At 44.4% G+C, this 24766-nt stretch overlaps 1 protein-coding gene and 1 long non-coding RNA gene across 2 annotated transcripts; one reads left to right on the top strand and one right to left on the bottom strand.

Annotated features, from left to right (window-relative positions):
• The first annotated feature begins 4802 nt into the window (after window positions 1–4802).
• On the top strand, window positions 4803–9552 carry LOC109114867 (uncharacterized). The gene is made up of 3 exons (XR_002022801.2): window positions 4803–5500; window positions 5996–6078; window positions 9255–9552. It is a non-coding gene; the product is annotated as an uncharacterized LOC109114867 (long non-coding RNA).
• LOC148791364 (putative disease resistance protein At5g43740) lies at window positions 7352–9232 on the bottom strand. Its single transcript, XM_088889074.1, has one exon. It carries the CDS (start codon window positions 8617–8619, stop codon window positions 8020–8022), a length of 600 nt encoding a protein of 199 aa, XP_088745200.1. The 5' UTR covers window positions 8620–9232; the 3' UTR covers window positions 7352–8019.
• Window positions 9553–24766: the final 15214 nt, after the last annotated feature.

A 24766-nucleotide genomic window follows, 5' to 3' on the forward strand; every position in this document is an offset into this window, starting at 1 on the left:
CGGAGCTACAAATGTCTCAACTAAATTCAAATAACAACCAGTTTTTAAAATCAATCTAAAATATCCTACAGCTTCCACAGGGACTTTATTGTCATCGCCTACATAGATGAATCTTTCAGCATCAGTTGGCAGGCGGCTCCAAATGCAACCCTGCATAGACACACTTATGTGGATAGTAGCGCCAGAATCTATCCACCAAGTGTCTATAGGTACAGAAGCTAAATTAGCCTCAGAACAAACTAAAGTGAGAGACATACCCTTCTTTATGCGCCATGTGGCGTATTTGGGACATTCTTTCTTCATGTGTCCTCCTTTCTTGCAGAAAAAATAGGTAAATCCATCACATTGCTTCTTCATCTTTTTCTGAGTGAGTATTCCATTTGCAGTATCCTTAGTCCTCTTCCTTTTATTATTCTGAGAGGTTGATGCTAAGTGAGTACTTTCCGTTTTTTCTCTCTGGATTCTTTCTTCTTCTTGCACACATTGAGAAATGAGCTCATTAAGAGTCCATTTCTCCTTTTGAGTATTATAACTCACCTTAAATTGACTGAATTGTGCAGGAAGAGAAATGAGAACTAAATGCACGAGCAAATCATCATTTATCTCTAACTTTAGTGCCTTTAGTTTACCCGCAAGATTCGACATTTCCAGTATGTACTCCCTTATGTTTCCTTTTCCCTTGTACCTCATAGAAATTCGAGTAGCTAAAAGGTTGCTAGTCTCCGCTTTCTCATTCTTGGCGAAATACTGTTGTATCGCCATAAGGGATTCCTTAGCATTATTGCTCTCAGAAATAGAGCCCCGAAACGCTTCCAGTATGGAACGTTTCATAATCATCAGACTCATGCGATTAGAGCGATCCCATTTCTCAACTTTGGCCTCATTGGAATTGTCCTCAACCAGGATGGGTCGCTCCGTCCTTAACGCAAGGTCTAAATCCATGCAGCCGAGAACGATTTCCACATTCTCTTTCTAGATCTTGAAGTTTGTACCATTCAGCATGGGAATGGCACTGATTTGAGCAGAAACATTATTTGCAGTTGTTGAAACTGAACAGAAAACAAAAACAACATATAATCAATAATAATATAAATTACAAAGGCAAGATACCCAGCACAACTTGACATTTAGTGTTTGCACAGAAATATCAATTGTAAATGGTACTCAACGCAACAATCAAACATTGATAATAAATCCTGTCAAACAATAGCCTTTCTTTGGACCGACTACTATTCACATGGATAATAGCTTTACAATATCAATATTTATCATCGCATGTGTGTTCACTGCCCGGCCAAACATCAACCTTCCTTTGGGCCGACCAATGTCCGCATGGACAATGAACACACAAAATTTTCATATTTCAAATCATCGCATGTGTGTTCACTGCCCGGCCAAACATCAACCTTCCTTTGGGCCGATCAATGTCCACATGGACAATGAACACACAAAATCTTTATATTCCAAATCAAATTAATTTTACACTGCATAGGCTACTTTGGTAACATGCTGCTTCAATCAATTTAATTTGAAAAGAGAAAAAAAAATATTCATTCAAAACTGTATTCATCGCATGCATGACAAAGTCAAAACGTTCAAGGTTACTTCCATGCAAAGGAGACATGTAAATTACTTACGTGAATGCAAATCACGATTCCAATTTTTTTTTTTTGAATCGGTTCTGTAGACGCATCGAATCACTGATGCGAATTCATTCATTCTTGGGTTCCAAAGGTGCATCGCAACACTGATGCGTCGTTGTTTTTTTTTCTTTTTTTTTTTGGGTTCCAAACATGCAACACCGATTCCAGAGAGGCATTGCAACCAAAGACGCAACACCTATGCGTCTTCTATTTTTTTTTTTTTTGCTTCCAGAGACGCATCACAACAGCATTGAATCATCATCACGATGTGTCCTTGTTTTTTTTTTTGGTCGACTGAAAGCGAAACCGAATCATCAATGCGTCTTTGTTTTTTTTTTTTTGGTCGACTAAAAAACCGAAACCGCATTGATGAACAATGAAACCGAATCATCAATGCGTCTCTCCCTTCGACCGAAACCAAAACCGCATTGAATCATCAATGCGTCTTTGTTTTTTTTGACACACAGCCGAACGACTATATCCATCGATCTAGAGGCAACCACAAAAAAATCGATTCAAACAAAGAAAAAATGATAATCCTAATAACTGAACATGATATAAGGCTCCAATACCACTTGTAAGAATAAATAAAGGGGAGCAAATCAATCCTTAGTCTTGCAGAATCATACCAATACCATTCAGGTACAAAGAACAAGAAGCCATGTTGCACCCCAAAGAATATCATGCTACAGTTATCAAGGAGGCTGTTAGACAGTTTTGTATGCCCTTAGCTTCAATCAGAATGATGTACTTTATGAGTTTATTGTAAATGAATAAAGATACATATTTGATTCATGTTCCCTTGGTATGTTTCTGTGTAATACCCTTAAACTGGACACTTAATGAGACTCGTGTTAGTATAGAATGTTCATAGCCAGTGGGTCGGTCTGGGGAGACCTATCCTGACAAGGCTGACACTGTAGTGCCACCAAGTCGGTTGGGGTGGCCTGTCTCAGCTGCCAGGGTGAGACCCTAGGCACATACAGTGTAGGATTAATTGAATCTTTGAATTGGACCAGATTTCCAGTATTGCCCTGGACCTTGGAGATTGATGGGCAAAACTGAAAAGTTACACCCGACCCTTAGACTCGATTATGATACTGCACTAGGTATCGGATTGGGCTATCTTTGATGTACCAATCAGTGAGATCCTTAGCGGGGGTCAAAACCTGGGTATGTTGGGACAGTCCGAGAATTCATCTGAGTGGGTGATCATAGTGACAGGATCAGCCCCTTTGTCGGACAAAGGTAATGATCGGGGATGCACTCTCACTGATGGAAACCAAGACTGCCGGCAGCCGATTTCAACCGTTGAGATTTGTTTTGCAAAATATATTTTATATAAGATATAAAAGTATATATATGGTTTCTAAAATGTTTGCAAAAGGTTTTAATTCCCGGGATCCACATAAGTGGAGAGTGCAACACTGTTCCTTGCAGCCGAGGGAGAGGTTCTCTCTTGTCGGGCAGTGTATGATCATTATGGGCTGAGAGGTTAAGTGTAAGACCATTGAGGATAATACCTGATGGGCTAATCTTGCATCTGCCCACAGTTCCTGGGTGTTACAAGGTGGCTTGGCCCAGGGACCTCTTAGGGTAAGTGTTGGGCCCGTAGAGCCCATTTGATGGGTTTCAGGGGGTGCACTGTCTTTAACAGTGTATTCGGCCAGGCCTTGTAACAAAGGCTGGGCCGAACCCATGTGGCTAATGTGTAGATCAATGCTTGGGTCCCACGCCATACAAGGAAGCCCAACTGGGCAGCAGTTAAGAGGGTTAAGTGAGCACATAAGCTTAATGGGCCTAAAGCCCATTTCGAACTGGGCTGTTTATTTAGTTAATAAAGGGGCGAAATCTGAAGTGGATCAGCTAATAGGATTGGGCTTAGACCCTATCCACTTAGAGAGTCCAAGATCTAAATAAGATTTAGATCTGGAAACCTCCTAATCAGATTAGGAGATGGCTGATCTGATCTCCAGATAAGATAAGGATTATCCCTTATCACTTAAAGGGACTTCTAACCCAAATATGATTTGGATTAGCAACTCCTAATCTGATTAGGAGCTGATCCCTTTAAGATTATAAAAGAAGAAGGGGGCGGCAGCCTAAAAACACACACAGAGATCATCAGGTTTTCTTTGGTGCTGAAATCAAGAAGAGAGAATTCTGCTCCCTGCAAATACTCTCTTGCCGCCTCCCTGTTCTTGCCGCCCTGTTTGCCAGTTCGATCTCCACTTGTGGGAGAAGTCAAGATTGGATCTTGACATCAGTCCTTTGAGAAAGGATTGAAAGGAAGCCGTGCTCACGTACCATCTTGCTGATTCTTGCGAAGGACAGAGTTCTTGGAGAAGAACATTGCTGATTCTGCTCCACCTGCACTGCGCCATCTTCAGTGGGAGCAGTCTTTGGATCCTTCCTTGGGCGTGAACACCTTCGTTGGGAGATATTACTTCTCCGTATCAGGTATAATCCTTCCCACTCCTTTTTTGTTCAGATCTGGTTCAGTTTATGGTTCAGAATTGATCCTTGAAAATATGATTTTCTAAATGGGGAATACGATTCCCAGTTGAAGGGAGAGAAAAATTTTTGAAATTCGCCCCTTATTCCGCAATCTTTTGGGCGTCCATAGGATGGATCTCTCATTCCTTCAGTTTAAACGTACATACTTGTATCCATAGCAATAGTAGAAACCCTTGCGGAATGAGTGATGAATCAATGGTAGGTTGACTATGGTTTTCCTCAGTTAAATCTTCTTTCTTCCTTAGGTTTTCTCAGCTCTTGACTCTAATGGGGTAAAGCAAGAGGGCGGCTAGATGATTTAACATATTGAGAACCATAACCTAGGAGCCTTTATATTTTGACCTAATAGGATCCCATTATGCCTATATGGGCTAAAATGTGGTATCCACTCATTAAGCCCCATACCCTTTTGTTGAAGTCTACGGGCTTTGCCTAAATGAATCACTTGATTTAGCCCACTTACAAGATAGCCCATCAATGCAATTGTTTCACTGAATATGTAAGCCCACTTAATAGAGATTAAAACCTAACACACCCTACTCCGTCTCCACCCCTTAACGACAGATTTGCAAATTCATAAGAGGGTGACGTGGAGAATTCAGAATTGAAGCAATTACTTACTCTTGCAATTAGTTGATGGCCTAACATTGTGTGGTTAAGCTTTGATAGTTTTGAGAGTTTCCCTCTCTCTCTCTCTCTCACACACACACACACTCTGCTTTGAGAGAGTCTTTGTCTTAGGGTTTCCTTGGTTACTTCTCTTTGTCTAACCTTTGTCGTTCTTCTTCCGTCTTCGGTCATTTTTGGGGTGACTCCCCTCGGGGAGTTACCCCTATCCTCTTTATTTTCTTCTCCCTCTCCCCCTCTCTTCTCTGTTCTTCTCCGCTTCTCCCTTTCCTTCACTCCTTCTCTCCTTTCTTGATTTTCTTGTTCCACTTCTCTTATCTTTCCTCCTCACTTATTCTTCTCCTTTATCTTTTGTTTTTTCTTTCTGTTCTTTTATGTAGGGATTTTGATACAAGACTCTTCCTTGAAGATTTTGGTGTTGGGCAGTGGCCTTCATCGCTTCTTTGGCTTTCACCACCAGTGATTGTTTTCCGGAGTGTATTTCACCACTGGTTACAGTTCCAGACAGTTACAGTTCTGATGGTTATAATTCCGGCAGTTACAGTTCTAGTGGGCATAGTTCCAAATGGTTATAGTTCCGGCGGTTACAGTTCCAACAGTTACAGTTCTGGCGGTTATAATTCTGGATGGCTCCACTTTCTTGGTGTGAATCACTACTGTCCTTATCCCTTATTTTCGGTGGTTGGAGATGTACTCAATTATTTCTTCTGTTGGTAATTCTGCCTCACCTTATGCCGATTGTAGAAGTTCCTTTTTATTCTCCTTTATCCACAATCTATATTTTGTTGTTTCTAAAGATTTGTATATGCGCTTTTTTACTTGTTACTATGACTACTTCCTTGTATTCATACAAGTTTCTCTTAATTTGGATGAAATATAATTAGTTGATGGCCTCCTTCTGGGTGCTCTTAATGAACTTAACTCCAATGAGGACAAATCTACTTTTTGTGCTGGACTGCAATCATTCTTTATCATATTTGGTCTGTTCATAATGATTATCTGTTTGGGGATGTAAATGGACCATTGATAGAATAGTTATAAAAGTGTTTTATTCCTTTAACAAATGTGTTTCTTTGAGAAATTTGAGTGACGTTGGAGAGGTTTTCTTCTTTGTCTTCCCCTCTGTGATGGTGGACTTAGTTGTAGTTGTTTGGGTTTTTATGCTTTTGTTTGCCTTGCTAACAATGGTTCCTTTGTGGCTGTTGCAGGAGGGAAATGAGAGGTAAAGGCTTTCTATTCAAGAAATGGAATTGAAAGTATCCTAGCTACCGTTTTGTTTGCTCACAGTCAGGTTTTCTGCAAAATTATTATCTTTTTCAGATTCTTTGGTTGCTTTAAATTTGTTAGATTTTGGTTTAGGGGGTGTTCCTTGGGGGTTATATGGCAGCTGGTGGACCATATCATTAAATTGTCTATGACTTTTAAATATGTAGAATTTCTTAGCCCACGAGATGGCTTCTCGAGATAAATCTTTTGCTGAGGAGGTTAATTTGTTGAATAGTCCTTGTTTTTTTGAGAACTTTGTTATCCTCTTTTTTTGTTGGAATGGTAATTAACTGACTATTAGTTTTGTAAAAGAAAGAAAAAAAAAGCAGTTCGTAGGGTCCAGCAGTGTTCATGTGGGTTTAGTATTCTATAGTGATTGATTGAGTCTAAGTAAAGTTGTTGCTTTATTGTTGAAGAGTCAAAATTACCTCTTTATTGCTTTGAAAAGTGGTTATTCTCACCCGCCTCAGCATGCCATGTAATTTTTAAAATACTTATACTACCTCGCCTCCAAACACTCACTCATAAGCGCCTATTAGGATAAGCATTATCCAATATGCACTTTCAAACAATACCTAAATTGTGTATGATTAAAAATATTTTACAAAGGAAAATAAGAAAAATATTTGTGACAATAAATTTGAAAATGATGGGTCTGAAGCGTAAAAAAGTGTCATACTAAAACAAATTATTTTGATGATGTAAATTAAAAACTTTGTATAATATAATGAACTATGTAAAACTTAAAAAGGTGTGGAAAATTTGTTTATTCTCAAAGGTGTTGGGTAAGTAATTGAAAAAGAAAAATATTATAAAGAAAACAAGGACAGAATCATCCATAAGAGTAATGCCATAGAGGTGTTTATAAAAAAAAACATGATACCTATGCATGCAAGGTAAAGGTAAAGTTGTATATGATTCTAGAGGAGAACTAATTACAACCTGTGGACAGTTGACACCGCATAATAATTGCCCATGTATTGGGTAGTTGTTGAATCAGGCGCCTCAAGAAGATACACTGCACGTTGTGACACTCAAAAACTTTCACCCATGTTAACATGTTGAGGCTTTGAGGCGGTGCTGGTCCCTCCCAATTTCTCCTCAAGTTGGCAAGTCTAATCAGATATAATACCTGTAAGTTGGGTAAAACAACAGGATGATGACTTGTGGATGCAGTGGAACTCCCAGAAGACTCGTGATTTCCATTTATTACACTCTCTACTCTTTCACAGCCTTCAATGAATAAGACTTGTAGCCCTTTCATGTTTTTCACACCTATATCTGAAAGCTTTTTAGGTGTCCTACAACCATTTAATGATAACCAGTAGTTAGTGATAGGTAGCCCCTTATTGATGTTTGATAATAACTCAATGCTATCTAAAAATCTCAAATAATGCTCTGCATCAACAACTGTAGAAAATGAGTTCTGAAAATAAAGTGCATGACCCACACGTAGGTCAAATGTTTTCAAGCATCGAGTCTTCCATGCATCACTCTGCTGGATACATTTGAGATAAGATTCCAGGTTGGTGAAGTTGAAGTCAAGACGAGTTAAATGCTTCAAGCTGCTCACCTCCTCTGCTATTGATTCTCCAATCTCAATCCAATGTTCATCCAATCTTGGCCCATGAAGGTTCCACTTTTCAGAATCTATGTGTATTCGCAGGTGTTCCAGAAGAGATAACTTTGATAGCATCCCATGGGGAATCATCCTATTACCTCCCACCTCTGTTCCTCTATACCCAAATCTTACAAACAAGCCCCTGAGCCCAGTTAATTGCCCAACCTCTATGGGTAAGTGCTCTATCTTATCTCCAAGACGAAGCACTTTAAGTCTCTTGAGATGTCCTATTTGAGATGGACAACTACACAACCTTGAACCCATTGCATATAACCCTTGAAGGCAAACAAGACCTGAAATGGATGGTGGTAAATCAGCTATACCAGTACCTGATATCTCTAGAACTCAAAGGTAATGCATGTGCTGAAAGAAGGACTCGTGGATTCTCCTTTGTATCTCCACTGAGTAATCTAAACCTTCAGAAACAACTTCTTGAAACAGATCCCATGCCTCTTCCTCAGACAAGACATCCACCTTGATCTCTTTGTTAACTTCCATTTTAATACAAACTCTTAAGGATCGAGTAGTTAATACTATCTTGGATCCATTTCTTCTGCTGTGGGTAGGGAACCCTACAGCTTCTAAGTCGACTTTATCCCACAAATCATCCAACAGTAACAACCACTTCTTATTCTCCAACTTTCCTAGTATTTGCCTTCTCATAGTTGTGCAATGAAGCTCTTCATTGCTTTTAGGATTCATATCCAAAACCAAACTTTTAGCTATTTGATTTTGAATCTTTCTCACATCCCCATCTTTGGACACAGTTACCCAAATAACGATTTCAAACATATTTCTAATTTCCGGTAGATTATTCAACATCTTCACTACCGTCGTCTTGCCCACCCCTCCCATTCCCCATACTCCAATCTTCCAAAATTTGTCATTTTTGAGGCATTCCTGTATCTTCTGTACAGTACGCTCACTTGAAGGCCCTCTTTTCATTATGCGCTCAACACTCAACTTCCTGTAGTGCTGTACCAAAGTATGTAAAATATATAGGATTAATATTAAATAATAATCAGTTAAAATGATTTATAATAGGGGTTGATTGTGATGCCAAAATGACATGATACGGAAAAATCTTATAACCAACCAACATTATCATAAAATTAGGTAGTATTCATCAGAAGTCAAGGGGCTTGATTGGGCAAAGCTAATGCTAGTATCATGTTTTTTTTATTTGGCATCCTAGATTTACCCCTTTCTAAAGAAATTAAATAAGGGTTAATCACTTATATATACTTTGTATATTTAAGAAATTACTTAAATGCCCCTGAACTTTCAAAACCTATTTACGTATACCTTGGGTTAAGTCTAATATAAAAGACAAAAATATCCTTAGCTGTACATTAAATTTTCAAAATATGCCATTTTCTTAAAAAAATAAAACATAGTGGCTTCTATCTAAAAGTTAGATAATTTGGATTTGAAAATATAGTTATTTATGAACCAAAATAGATAAAATGATAATGCTGAACAACTCTGAAATCTGAATGATTCAAAGTTGCCTTCAGTTTTTTTTTTATTGTTATCGAGATGTTACGGGCTGAAGCTTTTTCTGTTCTGCTTTAATTTAGGGTTTTGCTCGTATTATCACAATGGGACCATGGATGGGCTGATTGACACTAACTATTCGTTCGTTGCTGACAAGGAAAAAGGAGATGAGGACGCGAGGTTCAAGGAAATTTATTGCGGGATCTGTCACTGCCACCTTCATTCTCTTACGCTCAGTTTAGAAGAAGTACAGATACCTATTTATATAATGTAAAACCTTCATTTTGTATTATTTTGTATATGTTTGCATAATATATATTTGTGTTTATATTCCTCCCAAACTGATCCTTAAAAACCAATGTGACAATTCTATTTACCCTATGGTCCTTGGGCAAGAACTCATTCTTCTCCAGTTCTCCTCCTCCTCCTCCTCCTCCACTCTTCAGCTATTCAGCTTTAACTTTGTTGAGGCTTCCCTATTATTTTTGCTTTTTATTTGTTGGATGTGACACCGTGTGCTTCAGGTATGAGTTGCACCACATTCTTGATTCCCGTGATGACACGAACTGAGCCACCCTCACTGTGGGTGAGAGCCGGAATACCCTCATATACTACTACCAGCCTTCCTCTGAGTTAGTCTGGAGATTCTAACTCACACACAGGCGTGCGTCTGTGTTTTTTTTTTTTCGTCTTTGGTTGGCCAAGAGGAGCGATAAGTGTAGGAACGTCTGTGTTTTTTATTTTCCTTGAGTTTATTAGGCTGCGTTTGGAAATGATGCAAATAGAGCATAAATCCCGGTTGAGGGTAAATTTGCATTTTGGTTTACTTTTGTTTGTATTTGACAACATTACATTTATCATTGATAAATGACAGAAATTACATATATTTATATCGATAATAAGATGTAAAAGTACATTAAAAAAGAATTAAATTTACATTCAAGTGGACTTTTGATAAAAAAAGACATGCTTTATTGAAATTTGTATTTGCATCCATTACAGGTAAAAGTCTATTTGGTAAGAAGGTAAATTTGTTAGTGTAAAATTAACCAAATTTTACAATTTATATAAACTGTTTTACACTACATATTTACATTCACACTTATTTGTATCGTTTCCAAACGCAGCCTTAGACTCAGTTTGGAAGGAGTACAAATGCAAATATGTAGACTGCAAAACCTTATATTTTGTATTATTTTGTATGTATTTACACTTTATATATTTATATTTATATTCCTTCCAAATTGAGCCTTAGAGATGATTTAAGAGGCAACTTATAGGTTCTAGTCTTTTACTATCATCTGTCTCTTTAGCATAGAAAATTTTTTTCTAGGTTTTGGTTTTGCAATATTAGTATTATAAAAACATTTGCAGTAACAGCACTAAATGGTGCACTAACCGGTGGTCCTATATATGTTGTGGGGCCAATCAACTAGGCATGCATAAGTAGTTTACGAAAATTTAGGGTATATAGGAGTAATTTCTCAATTATACATGGTATATATAAGTAATTAATCCATTAAATAATTAATTTTTGATATATTTAAAGAATTTATAATATGATTTAATAGTTAATTTCTCTGAGGGCATTTCTTACCCAGAAAAACATTAAAAACGGCTGAATTCGTTGTCGGGCTGTGTTTGGTTGTAATGCAAATAAATTTATACTGATGCAAAACCATGACAGTGAAAATGATTTGAGTGTAAATTCAACCTATTTTTGCTTCGAATTTTAGCTTATTTTATTCGATTGCTGTACAAATAAAGTAAATTAAGACATAAGCAAAATAAAATAAAATCCAAAACAAAATTAAACAAGAATTGCATTCTTTATATTTGCACTTTCATGCATTTATACTAGTATAAATAAATTTATACTGCAACCAAACAGAGCCTTAGCACAAATTCAAATGCACTCCCCACAGAGGAATTCACATCTGTGCCCCACAACGTCCCACGGCACATCCCCGCCGTGCATTGGGAACATCGATGATAGTACCAGTCCCGACAATGTCATCATCGGAAGATGTTCCAATTACATGGCGGGGATGTGCTGTGGGACACTGTGGGGCGCAGATCTGAACTCCCGCAGATGCCTTTGGGATTGGCCACACATGCCCCACATGGAGATCGGATTCAGTCCTGGTCAAAACCCATTGGGATTGGCCATTTTGAACGGTTTCTCTTGCTACAGCTTGCATCTCAACAAACTATTGAGAGCAATTACTCTTTTACCCCACCATGGTAATGTGTCATGCCTAAACGGCCAAAGTTTTTCCGTTCTAAAAAGGACTTTTGATGGCTAATATGGTCAAAACATTTACTAAATAGAAATTACCATGGTTGTGGGTCTCAAATATGAGCTATGATCGATCCTTCGTATCTTCTAAAAGTTTTTCTTCTTTTACTGAATCAACCTTGATGGTTCAACTGCTCAACCCTGACTTGCCAATCCTATTAGGGGTGAGCATGAATCGGGTTGGTTCGATTCCACTCTCTGTTAATATCTGTTTTGGTTTTAGCCGTGCAGTTCTAAGGTTGGTTCGAGAGTTTACTCATAAAACCTATTCTTTTAAGGCTGTATTTGGTTTGAAGTAAAAAGTAAGGAAACCTTTACAAATTTGTATAGGTTTTCCTATCTTTCGTTTCCTTTTCCTACTTTTTTTCTTCAAATCAATCATAGTCTCAAAAAAATAATGATATACTATTTTTTATTTTTTTCCCTTTCAAAGCTTTGACCTTGGATAATAAACTATCATAAACATTCCACATTTTAAATCCATATAATCTCTAAGTTTGATTGGTTCATAATAATGCTTTTCTTATAGATATATATGATTGATTATAAATCATAATAATAAAATATTTAACCTTCAAATTTAATAATAACAATTTAAATAATTTTTTTATGATAAAACAATGGAATTTGTATACCATTAAATGTCAAGTTGTACTTATAGTAGATGTGTATATAGTATGTATATTCTTGAGTTTAATATGATAATATATATTAATTATTAAATTATGTTAATATAATATTAAGGCATCGTTTGCTTTTCGGTAAGTTACTTATTCGGGTAAATGTAGTTACTTGGGAAACACTTACCCGGGTAAGTGTATTTACCCATGTTCCTTTATTTCTCATGTAAATAATGCAATGACTATTTTAGCCATAAAAATCCATTATTAAAAAGAGCATTTTTGTCCCATTCAAGTGTTGGAAACTTTCCTCTTAGGTGGGAAAGTTATTTACCCACCTACGGGATGGGTATAACTTACCCGGGTAAGCGATACCCAAGAAAATAAACTTTCCCTAGTCCCCACATAAATTTGAAAAAAGAACATGGGATTCTTGGTCAATGGGAACCAAAATCCCATTGACCAACTTTTCCCCCTCTCAAAATACAAAAAAAAGAACGCCCCTTAAGAATTATCAATATTGATGTGGCGCGATCCGGGCACTCCTAGCTGGCGGCTGACAGGCTCCTTGCTGGCAACGAGCGGCACCTGAGAAGATGAAAGGAAGGATTCCCAGGGGTTTTCCCGGTGGGAATACTCCGATGCTTAAGTTAGTACTGTGTATGGAAGTAAAGAGGGCAAATGAAAGATAAGAGTGGAGGTCGCGCTTATCACTATATTCGAGAGGTTGGAGGTCTCCAGGGAGTTTCTCCTCTGCCCTGGGGGCTTTTATAGGAGCGCTCTTGCAAGATCGGGCATAACAGACACTGGGCTCCTGCCGCAGCCGTTACCTGCCAGGTCTGCGCAGGTGATTGTTACAGTGTACTATCCGCTTGGTCGAGTGACACGTCCCAAAGGGGCAGGCATGCCTCCATCTGTCGAGAGACGTGGGCACAGACTGTCGAAAGAACAAGGACTGCGCCGCCAGTCGAGAGACGCAGCGCAGTATGTTCGGTACGGTCTTGTCAGATGGAAGCTTCCTGAGAGCGTCGCATCACTCAGTCGCAAGTTACCTCGTAGTGAGCTATCCTTGGCGCGAGCTACTTTGCAGCAAGTTCTTTGGGGTACTTCGAGGTGACCCTCATCAAGGTTGGTCTTTGGGGCAGTCTTCTGCCCAGGTGCTAGAGCGAGCTGGTTTCCCTAGCTCGCGAGCTGAAATATTCTTGGAGTATTCCCTTATTGGTAGCTCGGGGAACCTGGAGCTCGCGTTGTAGCGAGCCTCTCCTTTACCTTGCCACCACATAGCGAGCTGCTTTATGAGCCTATCACTTAGCCGTACCGGAATACGATGTTGAGCTGTCGCTTATGCTGAGTCAGCATCCACGTGTCGCCGTTTCATAGGTGGGGTCAAATTATCCTTCATCAATTGCCCCCCACTCCTCGGGCTAAGAGTGTCGCCTTAGCGCGGGGAGTTTATGAAGCGCGATGGACTGATTTGACCGAAATTCAAACTTGATTGACCGTAATAAAGGCGCTGGCGGGAATCAAGAGATCTTCTGACTCCTTCGACTTCTCGGATTCCGAAAACGTGCTGAGGTGGCCATTAATTCCGAATGTCGGGCAGCTGCGACTACCTTAATCGTGGAAGATGTGCCGCCAATCGCCTTCGATTTTCAGAAGGCGTGCAGTCACAGCGCCCGCGAGCCGTTGGATTTGTTTCGATCCGGGCCATCGGTTTGAGAGGGCGAGGGCTATAAATGGGGAGCCCCCCTCGGCCCTACCTCCGTCCACGCCATCTTGCTTTGGATTCTGAGGTTGCGTACTTCACCTGGTCTACTCGAGTTTCTCAGTCCGCCCCGTTTCGTCTACTCTGGTGAATCCCAATCGCCGTCAGCCATGTCTGGGTGCCCACGCCATACCTACCACAGGGGCGATGGTCAGGATGATGATGATGCTCCCTCGAGCTCGGGGGGAGCCTGGGAGCATATCCCGGAGGCTCGGGAGGCCTCTGGCGACATGGCGTCCACTTCTAGGGGGAGGGAGCCTAATACCTTTGGCCCTTCCTTGATGACAGCGGAGAGGCTCAGGTCTCTGATCCGCTACTTTCGCCTTCCTGGGGACCTGGTTTACAGCCTCCCTAGTGGTAACTTCCCTTGTGAGCATGGTCCCAATGAGATAGTGATCTTTCAGGAACAGCTCGAGGCTGGCCTGCGTCTTCCTCAGCACCCCTTGATAGTGGAGGTGCTGAACCACTTCAACGTTACTATAGACCAGCTTCACCCCAACACTGTTCGAAACATGGTTGGGACTATATCCTTATGTCACGAGTACTGCCTCCCTTTAGACCTTGACATTTTCGCCTCTATCCTTTGTATAAAGAATGTTGATCCTGGGGTTCCTCCGGAGAGGCGCTTTTACTACCTCTCTCCCCGTCGTGGCTACAAGCTCTTGTACGAGCTGCCGAATAGGATCCCCGCCTGAAAGCGGGACTACTTTGTGGTCCGTAACCTTGAGGGGTGGCCCTTTCCCACCGCTTGGAGGGGCACCATCCAGGACCCCGGGGCCGAGCTGGACCCTGAGACTTGGAAAACGATGTTGTCCTGGGCGTCGATAGGCTTCCTTTGCTCGGACTACTTGGCCGAGGAGAAGCTCGTGCAGGCAGGCTTGAGCCCGGGTAGGTTGGCCTTTTAGGTCGCGTAGTGTCTTGTGACTTGTGTACACATGCATTTCGCTTCCTATTGGACTGATATCTTGTGGTCTTTTGGCAGCCATCATGTCTAGTGCCGATTTGCGTCGCCATCTCTCGGGCAGCCAGAGACGCCAGGTGAAGAGGACGTGCCCTGACCGGACCCCTCCTTCGGGAAGCACTGAGTTCGGGCATGCCAAGTCTGTCCTGCCCTTTCCTCCGCCCGAGGTTCCGATGCCCCCTCCTCCGCTTGAGGTTCCGATACCTCCTCCTGAGGGGACTAGCGGGGTCAACCCTGGGGGAAGCGAGCCCTCTCTGCTGGGGGAGGCCCCCTTTAACCCCCTTCAGCCTCGTCCTTACCCCCGGTTCCTAGTGGGAAACTAGGAGGGGTAAACGATTATCTGGTAGCTCGCCGGAGGAGTTGGAAGGCGATCAGTAATGACGAGATAGCTCAATGGGGAAACATGGAGCCCAGGGATCTCTCTGCGTTCGCTTCTGCCCACTGCATGGTGGTGAGTGACCTTTTTCCCTCTTCCTCTCTTGTTTTGCCCTTTTCCGTTGTCTTCTGATCTTTCTTTTTCGCCGATAGGTAAATTCTGCCATCCATGCCATGGCTCTCCAGACACGCATCCATCGCGTCGACGCCCTCGGCCAGCGTGCTGCCAACCAGAAGCTCCAGGTCGAGCTCGACCGGATCCGGGGCGAGATTCATCACACCCACAAGGGGAGCGAATCTCAGGAGCTGCTCGTCCACGACCAGGAGGCTCAAATCGCTCGGCTTACTGAAGAGAGCGCACGCTATAGGGAGGAATCGTCGAGGATGGCGGGGCAGAGGGAGCTCCTCAGGCAACAGGTGCGGGACCTAAAGTCCACTCTTCTGAACCGGACCCGAAACTTTAACCAGATGGTGGAGGCTGAGCGAGAGAGAGCAGTCTGGGATTTTAAGGACTCCCAGGAATTTCATGACCTCCAGGCAGAGTATGGTTTGGGTTCGTACCGCTCCAGGTTCAAGCTTCGCCGGTGGCTGGTTTGGAAGAAGTTCTCCGGGCTTAACCTCGACGGCGTTACCATGAAAGGTCTGTCCCCTAAGACAGCAAACCAAGTGGACGAAGAGGAGCCTGACTCTCCGAAGGATGAAGAGGCAAATCCTTGAGGTGGCGTTTCTCTGGGCTTCTGTGGCTTCTGGGTGCCGTAAACCCGGTCTTTCAACTATTTTTTTCCCGAGCTATTTAGCTCGGTTGCTGCATTTGTTATTTTCCTTTACTGCATTTGTTTGTTGTTTTTGTTGTTTTTTTTTGACAATGAAAGTCTCTCCCCTCTTCTGAGTATGATGAACTCCTTTTATTTTGCTAAAGCGATCTCATCATCTGGGTTATTGAGGTTACCTACCCAAAGTAGGGCTCTTCGGTAGGCGTTCTCCCTATTGGTCACGTTTAGGGCCTCCGCGGCATACCACGAAGTGATTACTACGTACGCCCAAGCTAAGCATTGGTTGGTAATCCCTTAAGTTGACCGACGTATCGAGACGAGCTATGCTTCGTGGGGTTTAAACCCGAGCTACTTACGCCTTTAATATTTCATAATTTGCCTTCGCTATTGAGGTAGTTGTCTTTCTTCACGCTGGGGTCTTTGTTAGCTCGGTGTTTTGGCCCTTAGGCTTAGGGAGGGACCCGTAGTCCGCTCTTGGATTCTCCCAAGCCGAAGTGGCGATTGGGGTCTTCTTGCGCCGAGGTCATATTAGCTCGGTATTCTGGCCCTTAGGCTTTGGGAGTAGGTCATGGCCTACTTCGCTTATTACAGATAATATTGCCTCAAATTGACAATATTCCATGCTCGAGGTACTTGTTTCCCTTCGAGGGTCTCGAGCTCGTATGTTCCTTCCCCGAGCACTCGTTTCACTCGGAAAGGACCTTCCCAATTGGACCCGAGTTTACCAGTGCCGGGTTCAGGTACCATAACTTTACAAAGGGCCAGGTCACCAACGCGGAGGTTCCGCTTCTTGACCCTGGCGTTGTAGTACCGAGCTACTCTCTTCTGGTAGGCTGCAGTCCTAATGTACGCGAGATCCCTTACTTCGTCGAGTAGGTCGAGGTTGGTGTGTAGCTCATCCTCGTTTGTTTGATCACTGTATGCTTCTAGGCGCAACGTAGGTACTTCGATCTCTGCGGGGATAACTGCTTCGGTGCCGTAGGTGAGATTGAAGGGTGTTTCTCCAGTGGCGGTTTTCTCCGTGGTCTGGTAGGCCCATAGGACACTGGGTAGTTCATCTGCCCACAATCCTTTAGCTCGATCTAGCCGTGCCTTTAGTCCGCGAAGGATGGCTCTGTTCATGACTTCTGCCTGGCCATTTGCCTGAGGGTGCGCGACTGAAGTAAAGTTCTGTTGGATCCCCATGTCTCGGCACCAGTCTTGAAATTTGATGTCCTCGAACTATTTGCCATTGTCGGAGATCAGTACTCGAGGTAATCCGAAGCGGCATACGATGTTCTTCCAAAAGAAGTTTTGGACATTTCGGGCAGTTATTGTTACAAGGGGTTCGGCTTCTACCCACTTGGTAAAATAGTCCACTGCTACCACTAAGAACTTCCTTCCACCCGTTGCTAGTGGGAATGGTCCGAGTAGATCAATGCCCCACTGTGCAAAGGGCCACAGACTGGTAAGGTATTTGAGGTCGGCAGCGGGTTGGTGGTGAACATTGGCATGTCTCTGGCATTTATCACATTTTCTAACGAGTTCAATGGCATCTGCCTTCATCGTTGGCCAATAGTACCCGTGTCGAAGCGCTTTCTGGGAGAGGGCCCTGCCCCCCAAGTGTCCGCTACACAGACCCTCATGGGTGTCGCAGAGTACAAGTTCGGCTTCGGAAGGTCGCAAGCAACGCAGGTAGGGGAGTGTGTAGGATCTCATGTATAGCCGCTCGTCTATCATAACGTATTTAGCTGCTTGACGTTGCACCCTTCTGGTTGTATTGCGCTCTGCAAGGAGGGTCCCGTGTAACAAGAAGCTCATGAGTGGGTCAATCTAGCTCGGCTTTGCTTGAACGACGGGAGCGACCTCCTCTGCCCCCCCCCCCCCCCCGAAAATGCTAGGCCGAGACAGGTCCTCTATGTACACGGTTCTCATGGTGATGTCGCTAGTGCTAGCTAACTTGAACGGTGGCATCGGCCTCGGTGTTCTCCGACCTAGGGATTTGTCTGATGAAGTGTGACTGGAAGTTGAGCAGGGCCTCTCTGACTTTGGCTAAATAGGCGACCATGGTCGGCTCGCGAGCTTCAAACTCGCCCGTGACCTGGTTGACCACGAGCTGTGAGTCACTGCAGATAACGATGTGCTTGGCTTTTACTTCTCTGGCTAAGGCTAGTTCGACTATCAATGCCTCGTATTCTGCTTCATTGTTAGACGCCTCGAACTCAAAGTGTAGCGCGTATTCCAGTTTCATGCCGCTCGGGCCGTGCAGAACTATTCTGGCACAGCTGCCCTGTTGGTTCGAGGAGCCATCTACGTGAAGGATTCAGGGCTCCTCATCCCAGCTCGCGACTGGCCGAGCTAGGAGAGGTGCCACACTGGCTACTACTTCACGGGGTTCGGACTCGATCGACCCGGGAGCTTCGGGCTTACCCGAGGTGGGAGCCTCGCGCTCAACCAACCAGGGAACTTCGGAGCTGAATGTGCATTTGGCTATGAAATCTGCTAAGGCTTGGGCCTTAATGGCAGTTCGCGGCTTGTACTGGAGGTCGTACTCGCTGAGCTCAATGGCCCACTTCGTCAACCAACCGGAGACCTCGGGCTTAAGCAATACTTGCCTCAGAGGTTTGTTGGTAAGAACGATAATAGTATGAGCTTGGAAGTACGGGCGGAGCTTCTGAGCTGCAATTATCAATGCGTATGCTAGCTTTTCCATCTCTAGGTATCTCGTTTCTACTCCCTGCAATACTTTACTAACAGAATAGATGGGTCGTTGAACCCGATCTACTTCCTTTATTAGTACCGAACTGACCACCTCATCGTTTGCCGAGAGGTAGAGTTCTAAAACATCGCCCTCATCAGGCCGGGTTAGGGTCAACACGCTAGTAAGGTATTCCTTGAGCTCATCGAACGCGAGCTGGCAATCTTGGGTCCATTCGAACCCTTTGCTCTTTATTGCCTTAAAGAACGGCAAACAGTGGTCCGCCGACTTAGACATGAAACGGCTTAGGGCGGCTATGCGGCCATTCAACCTCTGAACCTCCTTCAGCTTCCGGGGCGGTTTCATGTCTAAGATGGCCTTAACCTTATCCGGGTTGGCTTCAATGCCTCGCCGGTTAACGATGTATCCTAGGAACTTACCCGAGGTGACACCGAATACACACTTGTTTGGATTCAATTTCATATTGAACTTACGCAAAATTCCAAAAACAGAATGCAAGTCTTCTTTTAATTCATGTGAGAATTGAGTTTTGACGACCATATCATCTACATAGCATTCTACTTTTCTGCCGATTAACGGCACAAACAATTTATTTACAAGCCTTTGAATGGTTGCCCCTACGTTTTTCAACCTGAAGGGCATAACCTTGTAACAGTACAGACCGAATTCAGTGATGAAGGCAGTCTTTTCTTCGTCTGTCGGGTCCATCTTGATCTGGTTATAGCCCGAGTAGGCGTCCAAGAAACCTAGCAACTCATGCCCTGAGGTCGCATCTACCAAACGGTCGATTCTGGGGAGAGGGAAGCAGTCTTTTGGGCAAGCCCGGTTCAGGTCGGTGTAGTCGACGCACATGCGCCACTTGCCGTTGGCCTTCTTTACCAGGACGGGGTTGGCTACCCAGCTTGGGTAGTGGACTTTTCTTATGAAGTCCGCTACGATGAGCTTCTCGACTTCCTCATCGACCGCTTTCCACTGTTCCGGGGCAAGGTTGCATTTCTTCTGTCTAACGGGCCTAACTACAGGATCAGTGTTCAGCTTGTGAGTTATGAGTTTGGGGTCTATACCGGGCATTTCTGCCGCGGACCATGCAAAAATATCTAAATTTTGAAGTAAAATACTTACCAGTTCGGATCGTAGGGGCTCCTGGACGGAGGCGCCGATCTGGAGCGTCCGAGCTGGGTCTGCTGTTGAGGTCGGGACCGTGACTGTTTCTTCCGTGGGCGTGGCTCGTTCTTCGCCTTGCTCCGTGGCTCATTCCATTTCAAGGTAATCGGTCACCTTGGTTTTCCCCTTTAGGGCGGCAACGTAGCACTTGCGGGACTCGAGCTGGTCGCCCCGCACCACTCCCACACCGAAGTCTGTTGGGAACTTCATAGCCAAGTGGTAAGTGGAGACCACCGCCCGTAAGACATGGGTGATCAGCCGACCTACTATGGCATTGTAGGGAGAGGGGGTCGCTACCACTAGAAAGTTGTGTTCGAATCTGACTACACAAGGCCATGTGCCGATCTCTACAGGTACTGTTATTTTCCCAAGGGGTCGGACTTCCTCTCCGCTGAAGCCTACCAAAGGAGTGTCTGCGGGCTTCAGGTCGCTTTTTTGCAACTAGAGTTGGTCAAACGCGGCTTTGAAGAGTATGTCGGCCGAGCTGCTCGAGTCGACGAGTATGCGCCTAACCTCGAAGTCGTTGATTCTCAGCTCTATTACGAGCGCGTCGTCGTGGGAGTAATGGACCCCTCGCGCATCGTCTTCTGTGAAGAAAATTGACTCTTCCGTTCTTGGCCGCTTTGGGGGGTTCTGCTCCTCCAGGGCGACCTCGTGAACCGACGTCCGAGCTGCCGCTGAGGTGCACCCTGCAACGATCGAACCTCCCACTATCATGTGGATGGTTCCGCGAACTGGCCTCTCCTCTAGAGGCTGTCTCTGTGGTTGTTCGGTCGGCCTGCTACTGGACTTGGTAGCGTCTTTACCGCGCTCCCCTTGCCGACCTGTTCTGTTACTATTATTATTGTTATTATTATTTTGTACAAAGTTTCTCAAATATCCACGACGGATGAGCTCTTCTATCTCGTCACAGAGGTTTTTACATCTCTCGGTGCTGTGCCCGTGGTCTTTATGAAAACTGCAATACAGACTCTTATTTCTTTCATTGGGATTCCCACTCAGACGGGGCGGCCACTTCACGTATGGGGCGTCCTTGATTTCCATCAGGATTTCGGCTCGCTTTGCGTTCAGTGGGGTGTAGTCAGCTCGGTTTGGTGCGGGAGCTCGGAACAACTGACCTGGCTTTGCTCCCCGAACTATCTCCTTTTTTCTTCGGATGTCCTCTTGACTGGAGGTTCCCCTTCTCTCTTTCTATTTTCGGGTGCGCCCTCACCCTTCTGGTTGATCTCCTCTTCAGTGGCTATGAACTTATCCGCGAGCTTTAGAAACTCGGTTATAGTCACGGATTGGTTGACGACCATGTGCCACTTGAACTCTTTGTGCTTTGCGCCCTTCTTGGCCGCTGCTAGGCGTACGGCGGGGTCCAGGCGCAGTATTTGCATACAAGCGTTGTTGACCCGCTTGATATAACTTCGGATGGACTCTCCCTCTCTTTGGGCTACGTTGAAGATGCTTTCTTCAGTCCACGGGCACCGCTTGCTGATGACAAAGTGGGACGTGAAGGCTTGTGCGAACTGCGCCCAACTTCTTATCGACCCGGGTGCTAGGTTCCGGTACCACGTGCAGGCCGCTCCCCTGAAAGTAGTGGAGAAGGCCACACACATGCATGACTCACTGGCTCGCGTCAGGTGCATCTGTGACTGAAAGGCATGTACATGATCATTCGGGTCAAACGACCCGTCATACTTGTCAAGAGAGGGAAGCTTGAAATCCTTGGGCATCAGGACTGCTAAGAGTTCGGAAGACAGGGGGGACGGAACTGAGAGGAGGGGAGCCTTAGCTTCGGCTGAGCCTACCTCTTCTTTGCCCATGGGCTCGGGCAAATCGCGGGTGACAGATCGGCGAGCTTGGCGGCGGCGTCTCTGCTTCTTGGTGGGCTCGGCGTTCGTGCTGCTCACCTCCGTGCTGTCTAGAATGGTTTGGGCCGGAAGTAGCCCGGTCTACTGGTGATGGCTGCAGACAGAAGGGACCTGTCTGGAGTTTGTTGCCAGGATCTCAAACCGGTTTTCAAGGATCGGGGTTCCGAACTTCAACTATCGAGGCGACGTTGACCTGTCCGGCCGGGGCCCTCCCGACCTGTCCACCCGCAGCGAGATCGGGGTAGCCGGTCTCTCTCGTCTGTCATGGGGGGAGGCCTGTTTTTTCGGGAGATTTTGGGGGGCCTCTCCTCGGCCGGAGTGCTCGCTCTGACGGCGAGATTTGACTTGCTGCGAGGCCAGGTGCTGAGGCTGGAGCTGAGGCTGTTGAAGCTGGGGTTGGGGCAGCTGGGGGAACTGCTGCTGATACTGGTACTAGGAGACCTGGTGCAGCATGTGCTGTTGATAGAGCTGAAGTTGTTGGAACTGTTGCATTTGGGCCTGCATGGCCTTCATGCACTGCATCAGATCTTCCAGCTGGTTGGGGCTAGCCGCTGGGGGCACAACCGAGGGTTCGGTGAACATCGTTCCGATTGTAGCGGGGAGTGGGGCGATGACAGGTGCCATTGTGAGAGGCACGTTCAAGCTGGGGATTCCGTCCGCTGAGAGGGGGACGGTGAACTATCCGATACAGACAGTAGGAGACTGGGGTTGTTCCCTAGAGTTATCCATTTCCGTGCTTCGTCCGACGTTGCTAGAAGAAGCCATGAGCGTTGGATTGTTTCAAGGAAGAAGAAGGAACTGATAGAGTTTGGAGGGAAAGGCTTTTTGAAGCGTTTCCCACAGACGGCGCCAAATGATGTGGCGCGATCTGGGCCCTCCTAGCTGGCGGATGACAGGCTCCTTGCTGGCAACGAGCGGCACCTGAGAAGATGAAAGGAAGGATTCCAGGGGGTTTGCCTGGTGGGAATACTCCGATGCTTAAGTTAGCACTGTGTATGGAAGTAAAGAGGGCAAATGAAAGATAAGAGTGGAGGTCACGCTTATCACTATATTCGAGAGGTTGGAGGTCTCCAGGGAGTTTCTCCTCTGCCCTGGGGGCTTTTATAGGAGCGCTCTTACGAGATCGGGCATAACCGCCATTGGGCTCCTGCCGCAGTCGTTACCTGCCAAGTCTGCGCAGGTGATTGTTACAGTGTACTATCCGCTTGGTCGAGTGACACGTCCCAAAGGGGTAGGCACGCCTCCATCTGTCGAGAGACGTGGGCACAGACTGTCGAAAGAACAAGGACTGCGCCACCAATCGAGAGACGCAGCACAGTCTGTTCGGTACGGTCTTGTCAGATGGAAGCTTCCTGAGAGCGTCGCATCACTCAGTCGCAAGTTACCTCGTAGCGAGCTATCCTTGGTGCGAGCTACTTTGTAGCAAGCTCTTTGGGGTACTTCAAGGTGACCCTCATCAAGGTTGGTCTTTGGGGCAGTCTTCTGCCCAAGTGCTAGAGCGATCTGGTTTCCCTAGCTCGCGAGCTGAAATATTCTTGGAGTATTCCCTTATTGGTAGCTCGGGAAACCTGGAGCTCGCGTTGTAGCGAGCCTCTCCTTTACCTTGCCACCACGTAGCGGGTTGCTTTATGAGCCTATCACTTAGCCGTACCGGAATACGATGTTGAGCTGTCGCTTACGCTGAGTCAGCGTCCACGTGTCGCTGTTTCATAGGTCGGGTCAAATCATCCTTCATCAAATATGATGACATAGTTAAGGATGGCAATTTTCCCCATCCCCGCCAAATACTCGACTTCCCCAACCTGATGGGGTTAGGGATGGGGATTAATAGGGATCCCCCTAACCAGGGTCTGGATCGGGGATGGAGAATGAAGTCCCCACTTCAGCCTTGACCCCGATTATATATATTATTCATATTAAATATATATTATTATATATGATGTTATTTATATTTTATCAAAATATATTTTAAATATTATTTATATTTTAAATGTTTTCTTTACTTTAAATAAATTTATTTTTCAAAAAATATAATTAATTAAAAAATTTGAGAAAATGAGTTCCTGCAAGAAACCCATCTCCGTTAAGGATCAAAGATGGAGGATAACTTTTATCCCTGGCAGGGATCAGGGTCGAAGACGGGAATTTATTTTAAAATCGGGGTCAAGGACAAAGAATATGATCCCTGCCCCAAACCCAATATTACTCACTAATAATTCAATGGAAATGTAGAGAGGATTAAATACATGATAAAGAAGGAAGAAATAGAAATAAAACTTGAATGCTTGACTCCCCGATCTGTTATACAGTGACGAGTGATCCAATAAACAATGAGATAGAATAAAAGAAAGTGTTTGAAAATGTCGAGAGTGAAAAAGATGGATGAAATTACTGTTTGAAAGACCCTTTGATGATGTTGAGAGTGAAAAGGAGGGATGAACTTACTGCTTCAAACACCTCGCATGAAACAAATAAGATCCGATCTTGTTATTGTGCTTGAGAGAGAAGAGAGACTGCTCGACTGGTCGTTTCCTTAACATACAGAGGATATATCAGATTTGAGAGGAAAAGGTTATGAGTAATGACGAATAGGGCTGTTGACGATTGACTAAGATGCTTTGTGGTTGCAATCGTATGAGCTGTCCGCGCTTCACTAGTAAAACTGCTTAAGCAAGCAATCAACCGGCCACCTGCAAAAGGCCACCATTTTGTTGTCATGGTGGGGCCCTTTCTACTACCCACCGCCACCGGTGCCCATTTTTCTTTACAATGGTCCACAATTATGTAAATCGTACTATTGATCGGAGCCAATAACCAATTAACAATTTTAAATTGGGAAATTTAAAGTTCATCCACCTGATGTACTTTTTTTAGCCTGTCCGTACTTTTTCCTCAGGCTCCGTTTTGGTTATGGGAAGTTTTAGGTTTGATGGGAAAAAATGGGATGGGATGGAAAAGTGTAAAAATTTATTTTTTTATTGTTTGGTTTTATATATGAGAAAATAATAAGAAAAGCATTAACACGAGTATGTATTTTGCCGGATTCATGTAAGATGAAGAGAGCTCCATGACTGCATTGGC

Source organism: Nelumbo nucifera, chromosome 5 (genome assembly GCF_055504915.1).
Source record: "Nelumbo nucifera cultivar China Antique chromosome 5, China Antique-T2T, whole genome shotgun sequence".
Taxonomy (NCBI): Eukaryota; Viridiplantae; Streptophyta; class Magnoliopsida; order Proteales; family Nelumbonaceae; genus Nelumbo; species Nelumbo nucifera.